The 26277-nt window shown below is 39.6% G+C and overlaps 1 protein-coding gene across 3 annotated transcripts in view; it reads right to left on the bottom strand.

Moving 5' to 3' along the window:
- slc8a1b (solute carrier family 8 member 1b) overlaps window positions 1–25788 on the bottom strand; it is a 147936-nt gene extending 122148 nt beyond the window's left edge. Inside the window, exons 1-4 of one of the 3 annotated variants that reach the window (XM_044214483.1) lie at window positions 25595–25788; window positions 9446–10372; window positions 7036–7200; window positions 3735–4525 (exon numbers count right to left, since the gene is read on the bottom strand). In XM_044214483.1, coding sequence (XP_044070418.1) covers window positions 3735–4525; window positions 7036–7200; window positions 9446–10321 — 1832 coding nt within the window. In that variant the 5' untranslated portion in view covers window positions 10322–10372; window positions 25595–25788. Of the gene's footprint in view, window positions 1–3734; window positions 4526–7035; window positions 7201–9445; window positions 10373–22634; window positions 23442–25594 lie in introns of those variants that run through there. The other 2 variants (XM_044214484.1, XM_044214482.1) reach the window with 2 other exon arrangements.
- Window positions 25789–26277: the final 489 nt, after the last annotated feature.

Here is a 26277-nt window from a genome sequence, read left to right as displayed (position 1 = left end):
ATTTTCACATATCTTTTTTATTAAAACACATAAAAAATAAATGTATCTCAAATCTAGAGGGAAACTGGCTGACATTAAGGGCATTCACCCACTTTAGCTAGTTAGCAGAACCTATAGCTAGTATAGCTAGCAGCTAACAAGCATCTCAGCTAACCTCCTTGATAAATTCCCCAAATCTCCCAAATTTGACAACAGACTCGTCTTGTCCGCCTAATGTGTTTAATACAAAATTTGCCTTAGTCTAATGTGTGACTTAAAGACCATGCTTGTAGCTTTGCCTGCTATCCCATCAACTACAACCCATTAGGTTTTTTAATAATTGATTTTCGACAGGTTTCAGTCCATTTCATGAAAATCGAGTTGTGTACTTGAAACTTGCTTGGGTAACCCAACAAAATAAGTATTCAATGCCTTTGTTTTTCTTTTGTCAGTTAGTTAGGCGTGTGCAGTTTTGAGCAGCCAATGTTTTGAAAGCTCCCCTTGCTGCTTTGATTGACAGTTCAACATGTGATACTTGGGAATATGATCAGCATTTTTATGTCTATTTTTTTTATCTTCATCACTGTGTTTGCTTGTTGTCTTCTGGGTTTGAGTTTTAAAGAAAAAATAAAATAAACTAGCTTTAGAGATTTAGGTAGCTTTATAAAATGGTCAGCAGTAATGTTACAGTATCTGTGATCTGTAGGCTAAAACACATAAAAATACCGCCATGGTCCTTTTATATCACGCATCAGGCTATTATTAATGTAATGGCTATCATTTTATGCTATTAAAGATCATATAAAAAATTAATCAGAGATGATTTAGAAGGGCAGTTAAAGATTAAGTGGTTGATGGACATTGTGTGGGAATCAAACTTGTTATTTTCTAGTTACAAAATGACTTCTCCCTACATGTAGATGTAGCCATGGTCAAAATGCTTTTCACATCAGGCACTAGCACTATAGTTTACAGTCATTCTGCTCCACATCTGGGTCTTTTCTCTAGGAAACATACACATGTACACACAAGAATACACACACAGTAACTATGATAACCGGAAGGACAGTCCATCATTTGATTTGGACAAAGTGTTATTAAAACCCACTTAGTCCTGGCTGTAAGAGCTATAGCTATGGAAACTATGTAGTCTGCCACAGGCTGAAAAAGTCAGCCCTGCAGACATCTGCTTCAAATCTGACCAAAAACAGAAGAAAGGGAGAGAGTTTTAGACTACTGTTACAAAGACAGCATCTCTCCCATTCATTCATCATGACAGCACACTTTGTTTCATGTCATTACAACCCTTCTTCCTCACAAACAATCTTAACATTTTCAAACAAGCACTGTAAGCAAACTTTTGGTTTCCAAGGGAATCTACTGCAACGAACAACTGATGCCTGCCAGCAAAAATCAGAAAGAGCTCTACATCTCGTCCCCGCTGCATATCTAAACCAAGTCAAGCCTGCTGACAACTCCCAAAAACTAGCACATGGCCCAAACAGTAAAAAGGCCAACTGCTGAAAGCTGTGAAGTTTATTGTATTCTCACTAAAGCTACAAGCCCAACAGGCCTACAGGCCACCATGAGAAGGCTTTACTGCAAACAGTAATTTGTGGTGACATCGTGAACACGCCCACCCAGCCTGCCATGTGTGTATAAGTATGTGAGAGAAAGAGCCAGTAGTGTTTTACAGAAAACAATCATTTTGCACACAAACCAGTTGAGTGTTTTGTGAAAAACGGCAATTTCACCTCTCATTATGAGAACATCGCCATATGGAGAGTGTGTGTGTATTCAGTTTTACATGTGTGCATATATATGTGTGTGCATGTGTCTATATCAAAACAGGTTAAACATATTTCAGCTTCATGCAAAAAGAGCTACACTGAACTCAACAGTTGCATGGTAACAACACACGATTAAACACTTCAACACAGGCATCCATTGGATGGTGGTCAATAAATAAATAAATACAAAGATTAAAATCAACAGTCACAAGGACAATGGAAAAGGAACAACGGAAATCAAAGACAGTGTATCACTATTGATACTCAAAATGGCTATGAACCACAAACATATATTGACATTGACAACATGAACCTATAAGAAAAGTAACATTGCACTGATGGATCTATTTAGAAATGCAATTATAACAGAACCTGTGTGCAACAAGATGATACTGAGTTTGATGTCTACAAGCTTAAATTTGCCATTAACACAGTAATGATACTATAATATAAAAGAATGCATTCTAATTACAATATCAGCCTTTACCTCATTTACAGAACCAATTCCTATCTATTCTACAACTGTCAACATCTGAGTCAGCTACTGAGTCAACATTTGAGTAAAGGCACTTTCAGACACAACGCAACAATGGCACCACTGCAAACTGAAAACCATTATTTCCGATGGCTTGCGCCACGTCACGATGGCTTTTTGTTGCGTCGAGCAAAGCGCTAGATGCCACACAGTGCGCCACTTGCGCCAAAGTTCAACCAGATTGAAGAGTGTGCTGAATCCAATGGCAAGCGCAGCACAAATCGCGTTGTGTTTGAAAGGGCCTTTTGTGTATCATATTACCAGCTACTGTCCAGAACAAGTAAAAGTGTGGCAAGAAACACACAAGTATGTATTCACAGCAATAGTTTTCACAATAAAATATTGAAATTAAAAAAGAATCTTTGAAATTAGATTTGGTTCCAAGCCATAGTGGTCAGCATTGTACAAATATTTGGCTGATAGCTGGAGCTAATTCCCCACACTGTGAGTGGGTCAGGATGAAGAGTACAGCAGCTGGCTGTGTGCAAAATCGCCACTGTGGTAAAAGGCCTCCTGAAACGTGGTCAAATAGCAATCACGGACCTCACCATGAGTCACCATCAGATAATAAAAGCTTTGAACTGTGGCTGCGGCATTTCACAGCAGGGATCCTTAAATGGAGTTTCAAGTTCTTTTCACACAATAAAGACATCAAAAAAAGCCACTAGATGGCTGCGTGAGTGGTTGCTCTGGGATGTTCTCACACAGTATAAAGCCACCAAAAAGGGCAACTGGCATTTTAAAAAAAAGCCTTTGTGTATCCAAATTAAGTTGACTAGACAGATGCTCCTTCTTAGCATTGCACTGATTCCCTGCTGCATATTTAATTCATGTACTGTTTCCAGCAACCAGCTCCTCCTGGTTTTCCATTAAGGGCCTTGCTTAAGGAAACTTCGACACTTCTCATTCAATTTCCATGTCCTGACATTCCGTCTACTTAAAATTCAAACCATAAACCGTCCAACAAATAACCCAGTTTCCCAAATTCTTGGCTCATGCAACTCACAAGCTATACTTATTGTGCTGCCTGTACAGCAATATAGAGTGCAGAAATCAATAAAACCCACAGAAGACTAAAAAGCAGCACAACAGAATCCAAAGCAAGGAGGAATGAACAGACTGATGAAGATAAAAGATGAGAATGAATGAGTCAAAGCAGAAAACAGAGACAAAACGTATCAAGGAGTGGGGAATTGTTGATTTTGTTAAGTCCCCAATGAGCAGTCCGCCTTGCCGCTCGTCGTGACCACCACATCACACTTACACCCTCACTTTCTCACATCATCAGCAATAACATTTTCATCATCACATTGACAAAGAGCGTGAAAAAAAAAAATTAAGAAAAACATGCACAAAATGACAGTGAAGCTGATAAATATCTGCATAAATAAATTTAACAGTTTAAAGGTAGATTGATCAAAGTTACTTACAAGATCTCGTCGTTCTGAAATTCCAGGATGCCGTGAATGTCTTCGAAGTCCTCTCCGCCACCTCGCGCTGTTCCCTCCACCGTCTTGTATGGCAGCACAACCACGCCGCGAGCCCCGGACGTTCTCAGCACCTTCACCTCCATGGTGCCAACACTCTCGCTGACATGGCAAACAGGCTCCTCAAATGTAAAGATACCGGCATGGTCATCATCAAAGATGGTAACGGTCGCTGTGGAGGGTAAGCCAAGACACGCCACTGAGTCCACGTGATTAGCGGACTTGCCTTCCTCTGGCTCCTCGTCTTCTGATGTCAACACCTTGACATTGGAAAGGTGAATCAGGAAGTTTTCATCCTCTTCAAAGATGTCATCGTCAATGATCCCCACGCGGATCTCCTTCAATGTCTCACCAGGCTTGAAGACCACCACGCCCTCTGTGAACTCGTAGTCCGAGCCAGCGTTGGCCGTGCCGTCTTCTGTCCGGTACTCCACAGAAATCGTTTTGCCCACATCGCCACCACGTCGTACCACATTCACCGCCACTGTGCCGCAGTTCTCAAGGCACTGGTAAGAACCGGGCTCAAAAAAGATCTTAGAGATTGGATCGTTATCACCAGCATCAGAGCGAACCTCGTGCATGCTGACAGCCTTTCGTGCCTGATCAGCCGCATGTTTCTTCAGGATGTTGCCAGCACCTGTCATCAGCCGAGTGGCCTGGCATCGATAGAAAGCGCGGCTCTTCTGCTGCTGGCTCAGGACTTGGTAGTTAGCAAGCTCAATGAGTTGTTCCACCTAGTAAGAGAAAACATGAAGCCACACAAACACAGTGTAAAAACCTTTTCTCCAGCATGATCAGTGGACAAGGCAGTTGTTTTCAAATGTTGCTCCGCGAAAAATCTAGATCCCCAGACTGCTGGTGCAGTATCTTCTTTTGTGGGAAAGAATGTCTTCTTTGTCAACTTGTCTACTTAAATAAGAGAACACTGTTGAACATTGAGCTTGTCTGGCTGAATTACAGAGTTTCATCTAGCTTTGTTTCTGGATAAATAAGATTAAATGGTGTGTCATGTGGATGAATCCAACATTAGAAACAGTCAAAGTGAAACAGTGATCTTACAATGAGTCATACTGTTGTAATATGTCAACAGAGAAAGAACAGTGACATTTGTATCAACAGTGTCTGTGATTTAGTTACATTGACGAATACGCATCAGATTATCTTTGTGAGGTTTTACTCAGCTGTACATGATGTGCCAAATGAAACATGAACAGCTTGGTAATTTCATAAGTTACGATCAAGAGTTTAATCTCTGTTCTAAATTACTGCTCATGATATATTATGTAAACAGCATGTAATCATTGATTAAACCAATCAAACATGGTAATGATCTCATTGTTGTTACACGTGAATACATGAAGACTTAGCAGACAATGAAAAAAGCCTGGCTGTGTTTACTGGTTGCAGGTGGCAACCAGCGTAATTACCGCCACCTACTATGACAAAGCAAGAACAGAAAGAAACAGTAATGATTTAAGAGGTGCTGGATTACTTACACAATATTATCATATGTGTATTAACATGATATCAATATTTCATTTTTAAATATGATTATCGTCAGTACTGGTATATTGCTCAGGTCAAGCAGGTCAAAAGTCAAGTAATACGGAGTGCTGATGATCTCTCCCAGTTTCCACATTAAAATCAAAAAAGGACAGTGGTCATGAAAAGTTGAGTTTTATTTTCAACATTAACAAAAACTGTTGCAGCCTGCTAACACCTGATAAATCTTACTGATATTTGACTTTTTTTTGCAATCAATAACAAGCCTCCAAAATGAACAATGGAGAGTGGGATCGTGAGAGTTGCACACGGGAGTGGGATTCATCACTGCGACTTACTACTGCTAGTTATTCCTATTTAAACAAACAAAACAAACAGTACTAAGACCAAATCACGGATGTACATCAACCAAAACAGCAGAAACTGTTGTCCCAATATACATGGATCAGTTCAGCGGAAAAGTGGATTACATCACCAACTTGGAAAACTTCATCGACCACTACTACCTACAGTGCTACATATCGGATACCTCTTCCACAGCCACTCCACCCCCCTGCACAGACCACTAAACAAACCCGCCCAAAATGAAAAAAACAGACTCTGCCACAGACACGGACAACTTTCTTACCATGGAAATCGAAGTCAGTGTAATAGAATAGATTTATTTCGAACTAGAAATCACTCAATCATGTTTCAAAAACAAAATGTAACTTCTCTCTATATATAAAAAAATTCCAAATATTTAATAAAAATGTCAAGTCCTTCTGAGTCATCTGTCTCAAGTCTAAGTCAAGTCTCAAGTCATGACTACCAAGTCAAAGTCAAGTCAAGTCTTTTACCATGGTTAGTCAAGTCCTCAAATTCGCGACTTGAGTCAAGTCATGTGACTCGAGTCCCCCACCTCTGCTATTAGGTCAGCCAGCAAAATGGTGACACCAGTATCAATTTCTAGATCACAAGAAAATGTATAGGATGATGTATAGGAGCTTTGGGATCCAACTCCTTTAAGCGACAAAAGTGCTGCTGGTCAGGTCTACAACAACCAATACTGTAGTAGCCCTACAGTACAACATAAAGACATGTACATGCAAAGTCAAAGTACTTAAAAGACAGTTCACCCCAAAATCAAAAACACATATTTTTCCTCTACCTGTAGTGCTATTTATCGATCTAGATTGTTTTGGTGTGAGTTGCAGAGTTTTGGAGATATTGGCTATAGAGATGTCTGCCTTTTTGAATATAATGGAACTATATGGCACTCAGCTTGTGGTGCTCAAAGCGCAATAAAAATACAAAAACACAACATGATTTCTCTTCCAAGAAATCATGACCCGGTTACTCAAGATAATCCACAGATTTGTTGTGAACAGTTTCATGTAGGAGCTATTTTCTTTCTTCCTACATGAAACTGCAACCACAACAAGGTCTGTTTACTTACATATTTATTTAATGGGTGTTTAGTTTCCTTTGCAATTTTCTTTTTTCAGATATACCATTATCAAATTAATTTGAGAGATTGTGATGAGACCTTAGTTGCATTCATCACCATAATCACTGTGATAAGGAAAGCAAATACAAAGTGCGTCATCTGCTGCTGCTGCTGCTGCTGCTTAATTTGTCATTTAATTTCCTATACAGGAAAACAACACTGAGAAAAACAACACCAACAGGAGCAGCAGTGACAGTATGTTTTTCTGACAATATGTTTTATTGCACTCTATGTGAGGACTTTGTTACCCACCTCCTTGTCAGGGTGTTTCTGTTTGAGCTCCTTCAGGATTTTGGCCATGTCTCTTCGGGTCTCCTCCTCATCAAGATCCTTCTCATCTAGATCCAAACCCAGTGGACCATCCAGGAAATCAACACCATGAGAGTTCAGCATCTTCCCATCCATCTCAATGTCCACCTTATAATGGAAAAGAAAGCAATTTAATCAGTACCATTGATTTGAGGCTTTGGAGCAGTATATCAAATCAAAACATTTCTGGTGTTATCATGGAGGTTCACTGAGAACTGGGCATATACCCAGAATGGTTTATAACAACCATGCAAACAAAGGCAGAAATGTATAGTTTCTGTGGTGTTGGTGTAAGTCTTATACTTGGTTACAGGTGCATTTCCTGGTTTTGTTAAAGCACCCAATAGTGTCCCTAAATCCCAACATATTTTCTTACTATTGATGTTTCGAAGTCGTAGACTGTGATCACTTTCAAGCAATTATTTAATATGAATGGGGACATTTCTTTAGGTTGAAAGAATAATGTGCTTTGTCTGTACTATAGAGTTTGTCTTAAGAGGATTCAGCTCAGTTTAGGTCAAGAGTTGACTGTTTCTGCCAGATAATTTGCTTGCAAATTTCAAAAACAACCCGCATTAATGTTTACTGTGTGTGTGACTACAAGACGATACTAGCATCAGCTTTTATCAGATATGTTAACAAAATGTCAGGCATCTGTTTCTCTTAGAGTAAAGAGGTTGTTCTGTTGTTCATTGAAAGCATTCTTTTGAGTACAGTTTTAGTGATGAAATGTCTTTTAGCTCTTTAAGCAAGATGGCAATTTAAAACTTCTAAATTATTAGGCTTTCCCCTTAGAGACACTGTTGGGGTTTGATTCAGTTATTTCTTTTTGCCAGAAGTTGAAATGAAAGTGCTCTTCTTCGTGTGCTAAAGGAACACTGACTCTTAATAATCTCATCAAAGAAATGAGAGAAATAATAATAACACTGAGAGACTCTAAATTAACTGAGTGGTGAATAAATGTACTCTACACCACAATACTGAAAATTTAATTAAATATGGCAATGCACTGCATAGAACATCACACAAAGCATCAGATAGTAGTCAAAACAGGAAATTAAAAAGTGTCAATACTTAAAAATTATGTGTGTGTGTTTTCAGTAAGATGCTTCATCATGGCATTAGTTTACCTTGGCAGAATTCCATTCAGTAATACAAATAATTGTTTCGGATACACATTACTCATGAACTCACTTCCACCTACATAGAGCGCCTTATCTGCTCCTTTGTTTTTTCCACCCCATGTTTGGATGAGGACAGCTTAATTAATTTCTATTGGTTGGCTGTTCTCTAACTGATATACCTTTGGAAAAGAGAGAGCTCCCAGCATGACTGGTAGATTCTTTATAAGACACTAATGAAGGAATTTTAGTTTCTGAAATGCTTAAAAAGTATTCCACACTTAGATTAGACGTATTATCACAATCATTTTTATCATTTCTAATGTCGTCATCATCATCATCATCATGGAGTGATTTCTGGTGGGGATAAGAAAGGGTAGCGTTTTTCTTGTTGACAAAATATTAACTGTTGAAATACCTGCTTTTCAAGCAGCAATGTATGTCAAGAGTATATGATTTCAATTGGTCTTTTGTATATTGCTTCAATGAATTATTAAAGGATAATTCAGGTTTAACAGAACTTTGGTCTTATTTTCATAGCTTTGGCCATCATTTCTACTGGTTCTGAAAACATGGTACTAAAGTGATTGGTGAGATCTGGGAACATGGCAAATTCATTACTGAACAACAAAGTCTGACGGAGCAAGAAAGAGCTGTCAGATTTTAAAGCAAGTTGGTCACATTGAGTAAACAGTTTATTTGGAGGTGAAATTGAGAGTGAGGAACCTGTAATAGGGATAATAATTCCTCATTCTTCCTCACAGGAAAACTGTACATGCACAAGTATGGCAAAGTATAATAGGTCGAAATTGGATCAGGGAGAAGTTCTGTAAACTGTGATTGAAGTTTAAAACGGATAGTTTGGGTAATAATTTTATCATCTGGCTTTGTTTTCTCTTTCAAATAAGTTTGGCTAACCAGGGTTTTTTTTAAAAACTTGTCTGATCATCCATCTTCATGTGTTTCCTAGATCTCAGCAATTGACTTGGTGAATACAATGTGATTATTACCGATAAAGCTTTAAAGATGAAACACAACACTGATGTCTATCAGTGTTGTGTTTATAATTTTGTGGAAGCTTTTATGATTGTGTGGATTATTAATCCTATTACTATTCCAGTAGCTAAGTAAAGCTGTGCTGTAGCAGTAATAGGGGTAATACTAATACAAAGTATTTCTGTTAATTGTAGTAGTGGTGGTAGTAGTAGTAGTGTTAATTCCTCTTAGAATACCTTGGAAGGAAGTGGACGGTCTCCCTCTGTCTCGATGATCATGCCACGCTGCTTGCCAGTGCGGTAGCGCTTGTACACATACTTGTAGAACAGCAGGCGCCGGTCAGCCACCCAGGCGAACACCACACAGATGGGGAAGAAGAGGAACGTGAGCAGCCCCTCCCACACCTGCACAACGCCAGGCGAGATCACGGACAGGATCAGGTAGAGCCAAATGTAGGCGAAGATACTCCAGGTGGCCGTGACGAAGAAGACGCGGAGGTGCTTGACCTTCCTGGTCTCGCCGTCGGGCACGACGTACACACAAATCCCAATGATGACAAACATGTTGAACGCTGCAGAGCCCACAATGGTGGAAGGGCCCAGTGTGCCAGCCTGGAACCCATGACCTATGACTTCTATGACGGACAGCAGGATCTCGGGAGCCGAAGAACCCAGAGCCATGAGGGTGAGATTGGAGACGGTCTCGTTCCAGATCCGAACAGTGGTAGTGGTGGTTTCCCCATTGGGTTTCTTGATGGTGATCTCCTTTTCCTGTGACGTGATGACCTCTATTGATGCCATGAAACGGTCTGCGATGATTGACACACCCAGGAACATGTAGGCCAGAGCCACAAAGTAAACTGTAGCCCGGGCCACCTTGTCACCAAAAGACGGGTTTTGGGGCTCCCAAATAGGTAAGATCACCCCCTTTGCACACGGCTCAGCCTTGCTGCATTCAGTTTTATTTGTGGACACTGCCAAAACAGAGCCACCCAAGCTCTGCTCTGGGGGAGCGCCAGCCAATGAGGGGTGGAGCTCAAGGAGGAGAATCACTGTGACGACTGCTAGCCTCAGGGCAGGGGACAGGAGGGAGGAGTGATCCCAGCGGCCCATGTTGACGTCCAGACCTGTTTTGTGGGGTGACGATAAATGGGGATGTTGAACCTTTAGAGAGAAAAGAGAAGAAGAGGAAATACTGAATGTTGTTCAAAATAGTGACATGATAGGAGATGTTTAGGTTTGATTCTCTCCTTTAACTTAAATTTCCACTGCAATAATTTATATTATTTCAAGATTTATGATGACATGCTTATTAAGCCAGAGTATATATGGAAGATATGACTCTAGAGGATTTTGCAGAATCATTTTAATACCTCACCATGGTGGAAACTAGATCTCACTTCTACAGCAAGTAACCAACTCTCAACTCATCTCTCTTTCATCTCTAACATGTAGATGTAACAGACGACATGATTCTGTGTTGTAGCAAAAAAAGAAAATGTTATTATAACAAATTTCTTTAGATGCTGTGTGGATAACAACTTTGATTGATGTATTTAAACTTCCAGTAAACACTGAAGCAGTGAAAGGTGAGAGAACACCCTAATTATACATTACGCTCTAATAAATGAAGTGTGGACAACACCCTGAAAACTTCATGTAAATCATCGATGAATGTCACACAAAGCTTACTTACTATCTGCTGCCAGTAGGTGGCGCAATTACTACAACTCCTAATTAGTATAACGATGTCCTCAGGCCAGGACTCTTATCAAACATTTGAAATTTGGGGCAACTATTAATGACAAAAGGTGTTTAGATTGCACTGCGAACATTTTAAGTCTCTAATTCTCTAGGAGGAGTTTGTTAGGAGTACGGAGCCTGTAAATTGCAAAAAATGAACACTAAATTCAAAATGGCCAAGTTCCTGTTTGGTTTAGGCTATGGGTTCAATAGGCTTTCTTTTGCGTCTGGACATGATACATGTGCCGCCCAAATTTTGTACATTTAGGTCAAACAGCACGGGCTGCTCTTTAGGGGGCGCTAGCGATTTATTTTGCCACACCCCTGCGCAAGACCTATATCAAATGTAAATATTTAGCCCTTTAGATTCTTTTGGATAAATAATAATAATTCCTTACATTTCAACAGGGTCCTCGCAGCAGTCGCTGCTCAGGCTCTAATAAACAAAACCAAATGTTTCATGTAAGATGTTTTGCTAGGCTGTTTAGGGGCAGCAAGTTCAAATAACCACACCAAAGGTAAACTTCCAGCCACATTCCTGTAGCAATACCTGCTGTTCCTCATGTAATCCGGCCAGTAGTGGCTTTCTCTGATAACAGTCCGGTTGACTTCTGTCAACAACAAAGGCTTGTAAATTAGTTTACTGCTAAACAGACAGCTTTGTAGCCAGTCACACATCATTTGAAGATCATTTTTTTGTATTGTATTATATTTTTAAAACTGGCTGGTAAGATAATAAAAGCTGCTGGAAAAATTAGGAATGCACAAGTTGTGAATACCCATACAATGGCCTCTTAATTACCACAAACCTTTATCAATCTCATCGTTTTGATAAAAATTTTTATATTATAAGCCTCACAAGTATTCATTTCAGATCTGCTGCCCATTGTACCGGTGTTGCTATTATTGTGTCCACACCACTGGATTGCTGAACACAAACGAAGATGATGTCTATTATTTTAGCTTTTGTTAATCAACTAATTAATGAAAAAACAAGTCTTTACATCACTACACAAAATTCAGGTTTGTGACAAACTGTTTTGATGTACAGTATATTCAACTTCAACTCGTATCATCTAGTTCTACATTTTCTACTTTCGCCTAATTATCTACCAAAAAAATGTAACAACAAATGCATGAAGGAATGCAATCACTGATAACTGTTTAAGTGCAGTGAGGAGGATTTTTGCCTTAAATAGGCTACTCTCTGAGAGACCACAAGATCCCAACATTAAGACTTCAAATTAGTTATTCAGTTTCCATGTGATTGCTTCCTTGCAAACATAAAAAGAGGCAAAATAGAATCTAGAAAAAAACATGATTAGCTAAGAATCAATTTCAATGAAGTAAACGTGTCCCTGTAGCCCAACACATATTCAATGTAGTTACCACGTATAACAAGCTAAGTCATTCTCAATTGTGAAAAAATGGTCTGAGAACTCAGAAATTTAGGCTACTCTCTACAGAGTAGCTTAAATTTCTGAGTTCCCGTTCCATTTTTTCACAATTGAGAATGACTTCCGGATGGGAGCCGAAACGTCTTGATTCTGAAAACAGTGTCCAGATGACTACGACTGAAACCTTTTCTACGAAAGAACACTCCTGGACGAATGAGGGACTACACCGTCTTATAACAAGCTAATTGCACATTGTTGGGTCATTTTCCATGGGGAGAATAATCCATCTGTACGTATTTTTTATGGTTATTAGACTAGACCATTCACAGAGTACTCACATTTTTGTGTAATTAAAACTCTTTGTTCGATGTATGGTGTGCAAGTGTATGGATTCAGGCAGAGTAATAATCATAATGATAAAATGTATATAGCTCTTTTCTAAGCACAATTACTTTTTTACTTGTGTATGAAATGTTTAAGCTAGATGAATTTATTTGGTGTGATTATTGTTGATATTGTCCATTAATAGTATAAGTGAACCAATATTATATGTGCCTGTGTACATATTGACAGGTTGAAGGTATTTAAGGAATCTTTGCTAAAAATGTGTGCATTCACATATTCTATTAGATTGTATTATTATTGTATTATTATTATCAGTATTTGACCTGAAAATCTGAGATCTGTCAGGCTAGGGCTAGGCAATACTATTATTAATCGACTTTAAGTGGAATTGTATCAAGATGGTATGATATCATATTATCGATCACCAAAGCTATGACAGTTCATCCTGAGGGAAAGTGAATCTCTGTACCAAATTTCATGGCAATCCATCTAATACTTGTTGAGACATTTCAACTCAAAATGACAAAGGTCAACCACATGGTCATGCTAGAGGACAAGTCAGGGTATCACCAAAGTCAGTAGGATTTATCCTTTGGGGACCTTGAATATCTGTACAAAATCTCATGACAATCTGGACTGATCGACTGAGAGAGGCCATAGAGGCATGCCATTAGCATGCCTAAAAATATCATTTTTAATATTGTAGTATTGATTTTAACTACTGTACATCACCCCGTCAGTGATGTTGAAAGTGGAGCTCAGGTTTATGCTTTATTTTCTAAACCAGAAGAGTGCCTTATTTAACTCATATACAGCTTTAGAGACTTGTTGACACCAGTTTGTGAATTAACAATACTGAAACAGTGCTTGTGGCCTGGCATAAAATCAGTGCAGCGTTTTAATCTTCTAGGTTGCAGACAGCAAGTACAGCAATATGAGAACAGTACTGTAACAACAATGAGCACATGCTTGTAAACGTCCATGTTTCTGGCTGTACAGCTTTTCTTCCTACCTTTTTCTTGAAAAAAAATCCACGTTTCACATTCCAGTTGGACACATAATACAGAGTGACTTCATCTGTATCTGTCTGGCCAAACCACATGATGTTGGTCCCCTCTTTACTCACCCTCACATCTGTATAGACAGTTACCCATGAACAAACCTTTACCACTTTGTAGAACTTTTGGGGAAAACACTGCTGCATACACACAAGTAGTAATCCTTTTAATCAGCAATCAATTAAGAACCAAGACCTGAAACAAAGATCAGCTTAGAACTCTCCTCAAACAAGCTTCTTCCACATTCCTGCATGCCAACATCCATTTCCCGATAATTAACTGTTACATGCAGACACAGCACAATTTACCCAACATCAATAGTTACATCAGTACTTTCCTGCTCTTCTTCCTACCACAATACTCATTATAGATATAGAAGCTGTAAATTCCCTAACAATATGAATACAATTTTCTCCCACATTACATGCAGCGAGGCTCGGGAGCCATAGGGCCCTGACACTAAATGAACAACACTGAACCTATTTCCACAGGGGATGTAATCAATGTGTGAATGTTCATTCATTATATATACTGTAGAAAGTATGTGTGTGTTCCTTGCCTAATGTTGTTGACAGCTACTTGCTGCATAAATCAGCTACTGTGTAATGCATAATCAGTCCACCAAGGGTGAATTTAAATATTTGGCTTAAATAAACCAAGTGTGACAAGTGTTCAGATTGACCGCTATGTTGGTATATACTGAGTGTGTGAGAGAGTTTTGCTCAGATGTTAAGAAAATCAATTTCAGACATCTACTTAATTAAACTTCAGTAAACTCATAACCAAACATTTCCCTCCTGGCTAATGTGATCCAGCAGCTCTTTGCCTTCCACAACCTTCTTGTGTGGTCACACAAGGCTTTGTGTGGCATTTCCAAGTGATCAATAATTCAGTGTGCTTGGGGATTTAGTTGTTTTCACTTAAGGATGTCATTTTTCTAACAGGCTGATAGCTAAAGAGCATGCTCTCTATGCCAGCTGTTCTGTATACAACTGAGTATCTTTTTTTTTGCTTCTCTACACCATTGAGGCCCAAGAAATCTTGGAAAATAGAAACTGTTGGAGCAGTAAATATAATATTTTAAAGGTAAAGTATAGGACAAGTTAAACAGAAATTTATGAATGAAAATTGAATTTGAATCGTATCATTAACAGGTTAATGTCTATAAAACTACCTCACTTGTAAACATCCTTTAAATTAGGAGGTAATAAAATGTAAAGATGACTCTCCAACCCCTTTAATTGTCATCCTTGCTGTGACCCCACCCTGCTCATGACGTCCACACCTGTATGTTTTTATATCAAAGAGAAAACCACATTAAAAGGAGACAGCCATTAAAAAGACATGTGGTACCAGTGGAAGTTTAATAGATTCTCCACAGGTGGGAAATATAGGGAATTATACCTCACGCTTTAAGTTATTTTGGTGTGTTAGCTCTTCCAAACAGCAGCAAATGTGAAAAAGTACATGGAGGACGACACTGATTTTTTCATTGGTTATTGGTTTCAGTTTCACTTGCCATTCTCAACACTATTCATGGTGTTAGAATGAAATGATGCTTTCAGACTGCAGGCTTAAATGCCTTTTTCACCACAGGAGGCAACCTTCAAATTTTTTGGAAATGCACTTAAATGAGAATATTGATACCATTCTCATACCGGTAATTAAAAATTAAACTACAGCCACAAACTGGTTAGCTTAGCTTAGCATGAAGACTGGAAACAGGTAACCTGGCTATGTCTAAAGGTGAAAAGAAATCTGCCTACCAGCACCTCCAAAGCTCACTAATTATGTTGTGTACTCATTATATCTAATTTGTTGATTGTAGATTACTATTTAATGTGTAAGATATTGAACTCTGGGTATTGTGCAGGTATAAAAAACCCTCTCAAGAGGTGCATTGATGTAGCCTGGTATCGCCAGAATAATTCGCAAATGTGTGTTAGTCTGGAACCTCTCAGTTCATTTTCGATTTCCAAAGGGCATTATCAACGGACAAAGACCAAAATGCCTCTGGACGCAATTAGATAGACCTACAACTAATCAGAGCAACGAAACGTGTGACATAGCGCTGAGCAACACATGCAAGTTGGCATGCACTGCCTAGCTTGACAGTTTGATCTGAGTTTCGTGAGCCTGGTGCGTTGCGAACGAAACCTACAGACTGGACGCTGGTCCAGACCTACAACCAATCAACATGGCCCCTCTCCCATTGTCTGAATGGAAGAGGGGCCAGACGTATCTGCATCTGGCAGATTCGTCTGGTTCCCAGGCTAGCATTGATGCTTATCAGACCATGTTTTATTCCACATCACGGAAAAGCATTACAACTCACAGCCCTTATTGCTCACAATCCCCATTTTTTCTCTGTAACTATCTAATCAGACAATAATAAAAGGTTGATTAATTTTATTGGTGCTATTTTGATGGGCCAGTGACCCTGAACAGGATAAATGGGAAAAGAAAATAATATAATTGATAATTTGAGATGACAGTGTCATGGGAGCTGCCACAGTCCGCACACAAACAAATAGAGGTTGCCTTGTTTTGCCTTGCAAAAGGGCATCTGAGCAGCAGTTGCTGAATATTTGGTTATTTTCCAGCTGGTTTGGGAATTAAAACCAGCAATCCACCACTTACAAGACTTCCTCCTTTCTAGGCACTTGCATATCCTACTTCTCACCACAATACAGTGAATGGCTAAAAGGTAGTTAATACTATGCATGCTTTACTATAAAGCACTGTGCTGTATATATCAGCACAGTACCTGATATAAAACACAATTCATTTATTAACCCAGAGTCCGTGCTCTAGTATCTGTTCTTTGCTCTCTTTCTTCTCACTGTCTTGCTTAAAATTCATCCTCACGAACACCAATCCTTAAACCCATAAACCCTGCTTACACAATCCTGATTGCTTTACACTTTTTCAGGAGATTACACTTCAGATGACTTCAGATAATTACCTGTTCTATTTACAGTTCCATTTTGTTGTATGACTGCAAAATATATCCTGCGGGAATGATTGACTGCAGTTGTTCTCTTTCTGCATAAGAGTCATTACCTGCTATTTGATCAAGGAAAAACTGATGCCCTGGCTGGTATCAGCACTAAACTCAAGGGTGTATGTTTATGTGTCTGCTATTAACACCAGAGAGTCTTAGTCGCTGAACAGTGGCTGCTATTTTGGATTTTGTCATTGAAATATCAGATTTCAGAATATCCCGCCATGATATTCCCTAGTGTTATGACCTCAAAAACGTGGTTCCATTTCAAGAGGAACACAACATAAGACAAGCCAAGCCAGCTTCAGGAAGAAAAAAAAGCTGAACACACACACACACACACACACACACACACACACAAACTGGACCACTGAGACCTCTTCCCAGAGGCTAAAGCAAAAGCACAATACAAACCAAAACCATGTGCTGCACTGAGGAAAGATGTTCCCTCTCTGCCCCAATACTGGCATTCCTCAGGAGCCTCTGAAGGCAGCACCCAAAAGGTGCCAAAAACCTGATAAGATCAACAGGCAACAGAGAAAAGAGAAAGAGAAAGACAAGGGAGTGCATAGGACATGAACCCACTTTCTACATAAAGCCACTAATGTTCTTCAGAAACTGAATCATGCCAGAAAATTACAATTATTAGAAGTGATGTAGTGGTAAAATATTCTAAAGATGAGTAGATGCTGACCATGAATGTTCCAACTAAAATAAATATGTGTGTTGCAAGAGAACACAAAGAAATGCCTCAGCCTGCTGCTCTGAGGAGCAACCTGTCCGAGATGCATTTTCCTTGCTATAGGGCAGGAGGCGATGATAAAAAATTTAAAACCGTGAGTGAAAGAAAAATATGGAAAAGTCAATAGAAAGGGGAAGGAGAGCGATATGACATAGGAATCAGAGTAAAAAATCTAGAGGAAAAGAGAATGAGATAAAGACAGAGACAGATGGAAAGAAAAAGGGAGTACAAGACAGGAAAGAGAGAGGTCACCTAACGTACTCTTACCTCTCCTAGTGAAATAAAGCCAAAGGGATATTCCACTGTTTGCCAATGTATGTGTAAGAGCAAGACCAAATATGCACATACACACACACACACACACTAGCCCCTGCAAACAACTGAAGATTAATGGTCTGCGTTTATCGTCATTAGGGTGATGTTGAGCTCTTTTAGGATGTGCCTTGCAGCCAATCCTCGAGCCAAGATGGCTTGTCACATTATTAAACTTGGAAATGATCAGACTGGCGCTGACAAATAATAGGAAATTGTCCTGTTTATTATTACACATTGTCTATCCATCAACATTATCTGTATGTCTGTCTATCTGGGATGTGACGAGGGACATGAACATGGAGGAGAGTGATGATGAGCAAGAGGAAACAAACATGAACTGTGTGGTTAGACAAAACAAAATTATGAAAAAACTCAAAAGTCAAATAAATCACTTCTCTTATCTCCAGTGCTCCATTCATTCACATGGGCAATGATATGGTTTTGTACAAAGTCCGCCCCCTTTCCTAGCTAGCCTCTGTTCCATTAGCACCTGTAATTCAGTGGGTTTTCTCAAAGAGCATTTCTTTCCTCAGTCTTCATGAAAATCTCAAACATGTTTTGTCCCCATCTACTTCTGCACTGGACATCATGTCACATAATTTTTCCCCCTCTTTTTTATCATTCAACAACAACACATCCTTCTAGCTCTTGATCTAAAAAAAATTTGACAAAAAAAAAACAAAGCTGCACTAATCAATACTTCTATATTATCAATGGGTCAAATGATTATTTATAATGTGAAAGGCGTCGCTCATTGTGACAAACCCACAGATAATTATTACCTGGCATTTTAGCATCTTTCAGCTCATTGTTTTGATTTTATAGCCCGCAATTTTGTTGTTTGGTTCAGCAGGAGAAGGTAGCTGTTGAACCCACTATATACACCAAACTGCTGACAGACAAAGTTAGCGACTAGTTGGTGAACAAAGTGGATCAATTAGCAGCTTAAGAGTCAGACATTTCTATCAAGAGTGGGTGGAGACCAATACAGAGCAAGAAGACTGAATATTGGACTTACATTTGTTGGGTGGACAGAAACATGACTCCAGAAGATTGTTAATGTTGCAACTCCAACTGGATGCTAGTTAAATCTTTGCTAACATGTTTTCCATATCAACTATAAGATGACAGTATGTCAATGTTGTCTTTACAGCTTGAATCAGTCTTTTTATATATCAGCAAACAACAAACATCAGAGTTTTTCCTTTTCCAAAGCAAGGGTGTAAAGAGAGAAGGAGTGATATATGTTGTACAGATTGTAAAGCACTCTGAGACAAACATGTATATCCTGTATAAATAATTTTATTTGACTTGAATACTCTGTACACATGCTTTTGATCATACTATGCTATTCTGTGCTACACTACTCTATGCTATGCATGCAACCTTGTTTTAATTCATCCATATTTTATCACTGAGCTTATTAGTTGTGGGAGGTTGTACCTACTCTGTACAATCAACCACTAACTGCAAGGACACAACAGAAATACTTTACATCCAGCTGTTCATACACTTGTTAATAGTGGTACATGTATCATTTTTGTCAAGCTATGGTGGAGACAGCTGGTAGCCTCTGTCTCATCCTAGAAGTAATACTCTGCTGCTGCTCTTTTCTAGAAATAGCCCGTATTTCCTGCGAACTGTTCCTTTCTATCATGGAGGTAAAGTTACCTCTAGCTCTGTTTATCAGTGATAAACACATGACATTACGGATTGAAGTTTTGCTTTGCTTACCCTGGTAGAACAGCACCCTCCTGTTTTTGTGCTATAACGGTCTAGCATTTCTGCCACCAAATCGTACTCAGTAGTGCGCAGCATCAAATGCAGTGTATTGGCCAATAAAGGCTGCCAATCTTCCCAGTGACTCATTTGTTTACAATGTTTTTACTAAGATTAACATGACAATCATTTAGTTGCGTTACTTATAAGTAATAGCTTTAACAGAGCTGACATGAGTGTCAATCTGACAGGGCCACTGTACACATCCATGCTAACGATGTACAATATATACATTTTATTTTGGCTGCCAGATTACCAATTCTGTGCCTGAGAGCAGCTGTTCTCCATGTATTTCTGAAGAAACATGTGGAATATAAGGCAAGTCAATATAGTTTGCAGGAATTTTGTTTATGTTATTATATCATATGTAATACATCTGTACTGAACCTTACAACAGTTGACATCCATTGTAATGTAGCAGTACACCAACGTATTAACCTGAGGACTTACAATTAACAGTGGGGTCGCACATAGACCAATAAGCATAACTACAATGGACCTATGATGGATGGTAAGTTTTCAGAGAAGCCATCGATTTGCATATTGATTTCCAATAGAAACTCTTCCTCAGGGTTTGACACTGGTGGCTACCTATTAGCTTATTAGCTATTGAATTATATGATGGAGGTAGTATCACCTATTAGCAATATCTGCCTTGACTATACATACAGTACAATATTCAGTATGCAATAAACATAGGGATCATGACAGTAATTTTATTTTATAATTTATTTAAAATTTAGGAATTTATCTATTTAGAATCATGGTTAAAACTGGATTAGAAAAAAGGCATTTACTTCAAGGGAGTGCTTAATCTGCAGCAAAATAAGCAGCTCTTGTGCATTTTCTCATGATTTTTAACTTCATTTTACATTAGCAGAAGCATTACCTGACCTGTCCTTGCCATGAAAGGACTGTGTTTACAGTAAACTATAGTGAACAGGGTCACTTTTGCAGAAAGAAGCAGAACAACTTTTTGATGCATGCGAACACTGAAGATTTTTCTCTGAGATTTTAACTGATCTTGTTCCTGAAAAAAATATTAGTGTTGGTCAGTCTTATATGCAAAAATAAATGCCATTTTTTCATCACTATGTATGAATAATTAGTAATTGATATGGATTCAACCAGGTCATTCTTTTATATTAAAAAGGTGAAACCCTAACCACAATTTAAACCTAAAACATTTTTTAACAAAACCCTACAACCCCATAACAGCCCAGGCAGGAAAAAAGAAGCCACAATTTTAAATAAATAGGCCTGGCTGTAATCTCTATGTTATGAAGGAAATTGGAACAAAACGAAAGAAAGGTAATGGGGTTTTTGAAGTATATTGATGACAATAATAATACTGCATGTTAACTTTACAAACCTTTCACATCACATACCATATACCACACTGTGGTAGGCTAAACCTATTTCTTCCAGCTAGGATGAAGCTCAGCCTCCTCTCAGCCATTTACCACTGACTTATTTACAACATAGTGACCCAGCAGTTGCTACACTGTAGCAGCTACTGGTGCAAGTTGTGTGCCTGTGTGTGTGTGTGTGTGTGTGTGTGTGTGTGTGTGTGGTATATGCTCTCCTAGACAGGCCTAATCACTGATTGATGAAGACCCACTGAGAGGCGGCCTGAATCTGGCGTCAGATATGTAAAAAAGGTCAGTTTGTTTTGGAAAATATAATCACTAGTGCTAATCTGAACCTGTTTTGTTGTGATGTCTGAAATTAAGCCTCACCACAAGATATTATATTTCATCAATAACCAACTGCACCACTGCTGGAAGGTAAATAAAGCAGTAAAGACCTCTGGCTGCGTTTCAGTTTTTCATTGTCATAAATAAATATTTCATACCATTCACAGTGGATGAGCTACTGTTCCTCTGTCATGCTTATAAAGCCCAGACTTTAGTCAGCTGGAAAAGGTTGCCTGGAAAGTCTTGATGGTACCTGCCTGATGTGCCAAGCACTCCTCCTCTATTATTATTAATAATAAAATATTATTATTATTATTATTATTATTATTATTATTATTATCATCATCATCATCATCATCATCATCATCATTATTATTATATGTGCTAGGTGTACAGGAACAGTTAACTGATGTGTGCTCTGCCATTGTTTCATTTCCCTTTTATAACATTTTCCAAAGCGGCATATGGTGAAATGAGCCTTTTCCTTGGATTTCACGTTTAAGACTAAAAATCCAACTGAACCTGAACCCATTCACGCTCAACCACGGGGTCTGGACTCAGATTTCTCCCCCAACCTGCTCTGCACTGATGTGCAAAGGCACTCCATCAGCCCTAACACGGAACTGTTTGGCGCAAAGGATGGGGGACGAGCAGAATTGCGTAAAAGTGGCTCTCAATGCGCTTTAAGCGACTGGATCATTCATCCTTTGCAAGGATTACCATCTCTTAAGGGGAAATTTAGCCTGGACGGCGCTTGTTTGTCACCCAGCTTCCACAATGAAAGCCTATAAAAAGGTGCGAGCGTGGTTATCTGAACGTGCTTTGCATCCTTAATTATTATTCCTCTATAAGCGAGGCAAGCGGTCGGACTTAAACATGGGAGGAAGGGAGAGGACAGCAGGGAAGGAGGGTTGGAGTGAAGGGCAAAAAGAGCCCAGAGGCGAAAGGAAGGAGCCTCCGGATCCCAAACCGGCTGTTCATATTAATGAAAAAACAAATGAAAAACAACTTCCACCGCACCCAGTGATGTCTTAACCAGGGTCCTGCCTCTATTTCCGAACCACAGAGGAGGAAAAGCGCAGTGTGGAAAGCTTTGTGCGGGAGGATGAGGTGAGGAAACATCGTCTCCACATCGCATCCAACTCCTTCCGACCCATGGTGCTTTCAAGTCTCCAATCAGGGCTCCATGAGGCGACACTGTCCCCTTTGCATCCTATTCACTCCACCTCCCTCCAAAAAAAACTTGCTTTCCCCAGACAATGCGGCGAAATAGAGGTAAAGACCCCCAGCATTCATCATCATTAACCCGGCTGAAAACGCACCCAGAAAACTGCAAAATGTCCTACCTTTTTATCCAGAGAGTGTCCACAATCCGGAGAAGACAGTCAGTAGTAAAAGCAGCACTATAGCTCTACTAATAGCGGTACCGGGAGTAAGAGGAGGAGGAGGAGGTGGAGTAGTAGTAGTAGAGGTAAGCCAGTAGTGGGGAATGGTAATGGAGACGCAGGGAGCTCTTATACGCCAGCCAAGACGGCGTATCCACCGACCGAGACGCACAAAAGAAGGGGAGAGGAGTCCGGATTCCCATGCACTGGCAGTTTTTTATTTGTTGCTGTTGTTTTCTGTTGTTGCCTACTCCTCGTTTCCATGCAATGCGACGTGTACGACCGGTATGATCGGATGACCGGAGGGGCGCTTCATCAGCAAACCCGCATTTGTTGGGACGAGGCGCGCAGCACAGTGGACTTCTTCCTCATTCTTCCCTTCCCCTTTCTCGCTCCGTGCAAGCGCAAGAGAAAAGGAGAGAGAGTGAGAGAGAGTGTGTGTAAGAGAGAGAGAGAGAGTGTGTGCGTGTGTGTGTGTGCGTGTGTGTGTGAGTGTGAGAACGAGCGTGTCTGTGTGTGAGCAGGTCTCTACTTCGTCTGTTCCCTCACACACTGACTGAGGATCAGCTCGCCCTCCTCCTTATCTCGCTCTCTGTGCGGCGTGTGTGTGTGCGCGGCTCCCTCACTTCTCTGTCGTTGTGTGTCTATACACATATATATCTTGTCACTCTTTTGTCACATACACACTCTTCCTCTTTCTCACATACTCGCTTTACTCTTACGGGTTAATATCCCATTGAAAATAAATAAGTCCAGAAACATCCCACTCTCCCTGTCTGTGTATCTCTCTCTCTCTCCATAACGGGAGGCATATTGAATGATGTTATAAAGCCAACATGTTATTTATGGCATTATTTATATTTAGCCTATTCAATGTCCTTGAAAAATGCTTGTTTCTGATTGGCTGGCAGGTGTCCATTAATATCTTAAATAGGGATACCTCCAGACAAAACCACCATTCTGAATCAAAAGGTTAGACCTTATAAAAAAGCAGGTTATCTATAATAAAACTTACAGTTTGATCACATGTTCAACTAAACAACCTGACAATGCTGAGCTCCACCTCCAATATTTGGAAATATTAAAAATACACTTGAAACATAAAGACAGCAGCATGTACAAAATGAACTAACTAATAACTGAAGTTCATTGACTAATATACCTTATAGGGACTCCTTTAGTAAACCTCACCAAGAGGAACTGGCTTTTCAAAGTTGTGAAATGTGGAAGTTTGACAACAACATATGAAACTATGAGACTGAACTCACTACAACAGCGTATACACAGTCTACTTTTTTCTTTTGGTAAGCAGCCATGGTATAAGCGCAACAATGCACCCAGGTTTTAAACTGTTATAAAAAATATTGGGTTTGATAGAGGAAACAGTGTTTGCTTCCAACTCACCCATTACTATATCTACATACATACTTTTGCAACATCTACATCAGTATTACTTCTAATTTTAAAGTATTGCAAAAAGACAGTCTGAAGGGAGGCAGAGAGAGAGAGAGAGAGGCACAAAGTGAGGGAGAGAGAGGGAATGAGAGAAAAAGACAGGAAAACACACACATGGGATTTAGTTTCTGGATAATGCAACATCTGATATTGAGAGTCATAATAAAAACCAAACATTGATTACCACCATATTATTGAAACTAACACAAAAGAAATACCACTAGTTCATGATTACCATAATGTGTTACCATCCAGCACTGTTAAAGAAAGCCCTGTGGAGTTTTTGTAAACAGAAAAGTTTTGTCTACAATCAGTGGCTCACCAAAATGCAGTGTTTGTATCCTTGAGGACTAACAAACGTGTTGAATGCAGCTCCTTCCTCACAAAACTTTTGCAAAGCCTATTTATTTGCATTGTAAATCATGCATTGTTTACATCCATGTTTAGTCTTCTTCACTGCCTTTACTGGCCATTGCAACGTTTCTCGGGGCATTACAGCCAGTGGAATGGTGTGAAACCATTGGCAGGAAAGTGCATGTATGTATCTTTTAGGTAGGTATAAGGTCATTTAAAACCCCTATGTGTAGTATTTGAACATTTTTGACTTTGGAGACTCCCAGTTGTGAAAAAGGCTACCACTGATCTGACCTGGAGACACTGACAGTCAACAACTGAAACACAAACAAAAACATATGTCTTCAAATTTGAATTGAATGTGCTACATATGGGCGCTAATGGTTACCTCCAAATTATAACCAAATCTGGTAATATACAAAACTAGAGCTGGGAAAATCTTTTTTAAAATCAAGACAAGTCTGATCTAAATAGTTTTCTCTCCTGTGTTTATGACTTAACATGTGAAAAAAAAGATTGTCAGGATAATCTAAGTTCCTTAAATTTTTTTTTTCACCCGTGAAAACCATGAAAGCCACAGAAACAATCATAACCTGATAACTCATAATAATACACTTTTGACTATTAACTTTATGTGCAGTGCATGAATAGGCTAGTTTTATACTGAACTGAATATGATAGCTTGGACTAGCAACAGACTGAACGCACTACTGAACCGAAGACAGTCAGAATCAGCCCTGAACATTGGGCTGCATGAATGTACTGATGTACAATATTGAAGGGCATTTGAATGGTGACGTGACCGCTTAGCTTTGGGGAAAAAAAGTTTGTGATTGCCACCTCTACTGAACAGAAGCACTCACCAAGAATGTCTAGCATTTACTAGCACTGATAATCTGTGTCAGGTTTTCAGCACAAAGGTCATGCTGTAATAATTAAGGTTACAGGTAACAGGAATGAGGACTCAATGTGTGTGACTGTCCATGAAAGCCCTTGTGTGTTTTTTTGTCATTAAATTACTGAATTGTACCTGTGTTTCCCTGTTTCTCCTGCTACTCGGCTTTACACTAACTGTGACACCCAAATGCAAACACAGAGACCCAGAGACCCACCTGGTAGAGTAAAGGGCAACTTGCTAAGTACTGATGGTCAAATAGTTGGAAACAGGAAGGCAGTCCAAATCCAAAAATGAGTAGGCAAGCCAAAGTTTGCAACAGGAAATTCAAACAGTAGGCCAGAAACAGGCAGGCAGGAATGACCCAACCACAGTAAAGCAACAGACAACCTGTCAGAAAACTGGCCTCTGTCTATTCACTGGGGTTAATTGTGTATGAAGAGCAGCTGGGTATCAAGGTGACTGGGTCAGGTGACCTCTAAAGGATGGAAACTCAGTGAGGGCCACTAGAGGGCAGGTGAAACAGGACAGTGTATGGGAAATTCTGTAACAGACACTGGGAATGGGAGGAGAAAGAGTCTGAGATTGACTAGGGAAGAAGGATGTGCAAGGTTGGCCGTGTGGACGATGGTAAAGAGCCCCATAAGCTTGCATGTCAGCTTGTGTGAGTTAAGGCTTTAACAAGCACAAGTGCAGTGACTGTAGTCAAGTGGACTAGTGGAGCATAGAGTGAGACTTAGGAGCTGCTTGGGAGTCGGCCCTGGGCTCGGGAGAAGCAGCTATTCAGGTGGGAATATTTTTGAAAGGATTGCTTAGGATCATTGGACCAGAAATTTGATCACAAGAGAATGAAACAGGCTGACCTGGGTCTGAGGGGTAGATGCTGGGGCACAGGTTTTG

The sequence above is a fragment of the Siniperca chuatsi genome, linkage group LG11 (assembly GCF_020085105.1).
Source record: "Siniperca chuatsi isolate FFG_IHB_CAS linkage group LG11, ASM2008510v1, whole genome shotgun sequence".
NCBI lineage: Eukaryota > Metazoa > Chordata > Actinopteri > Centrarchiformes > Sinipercidae > Siniperca > Siniperca chuatsi.
Note: the sequence above shows the minus strand (reverse complement) of the source record. Positions and strands in the feature narration are given on the sequence as shown.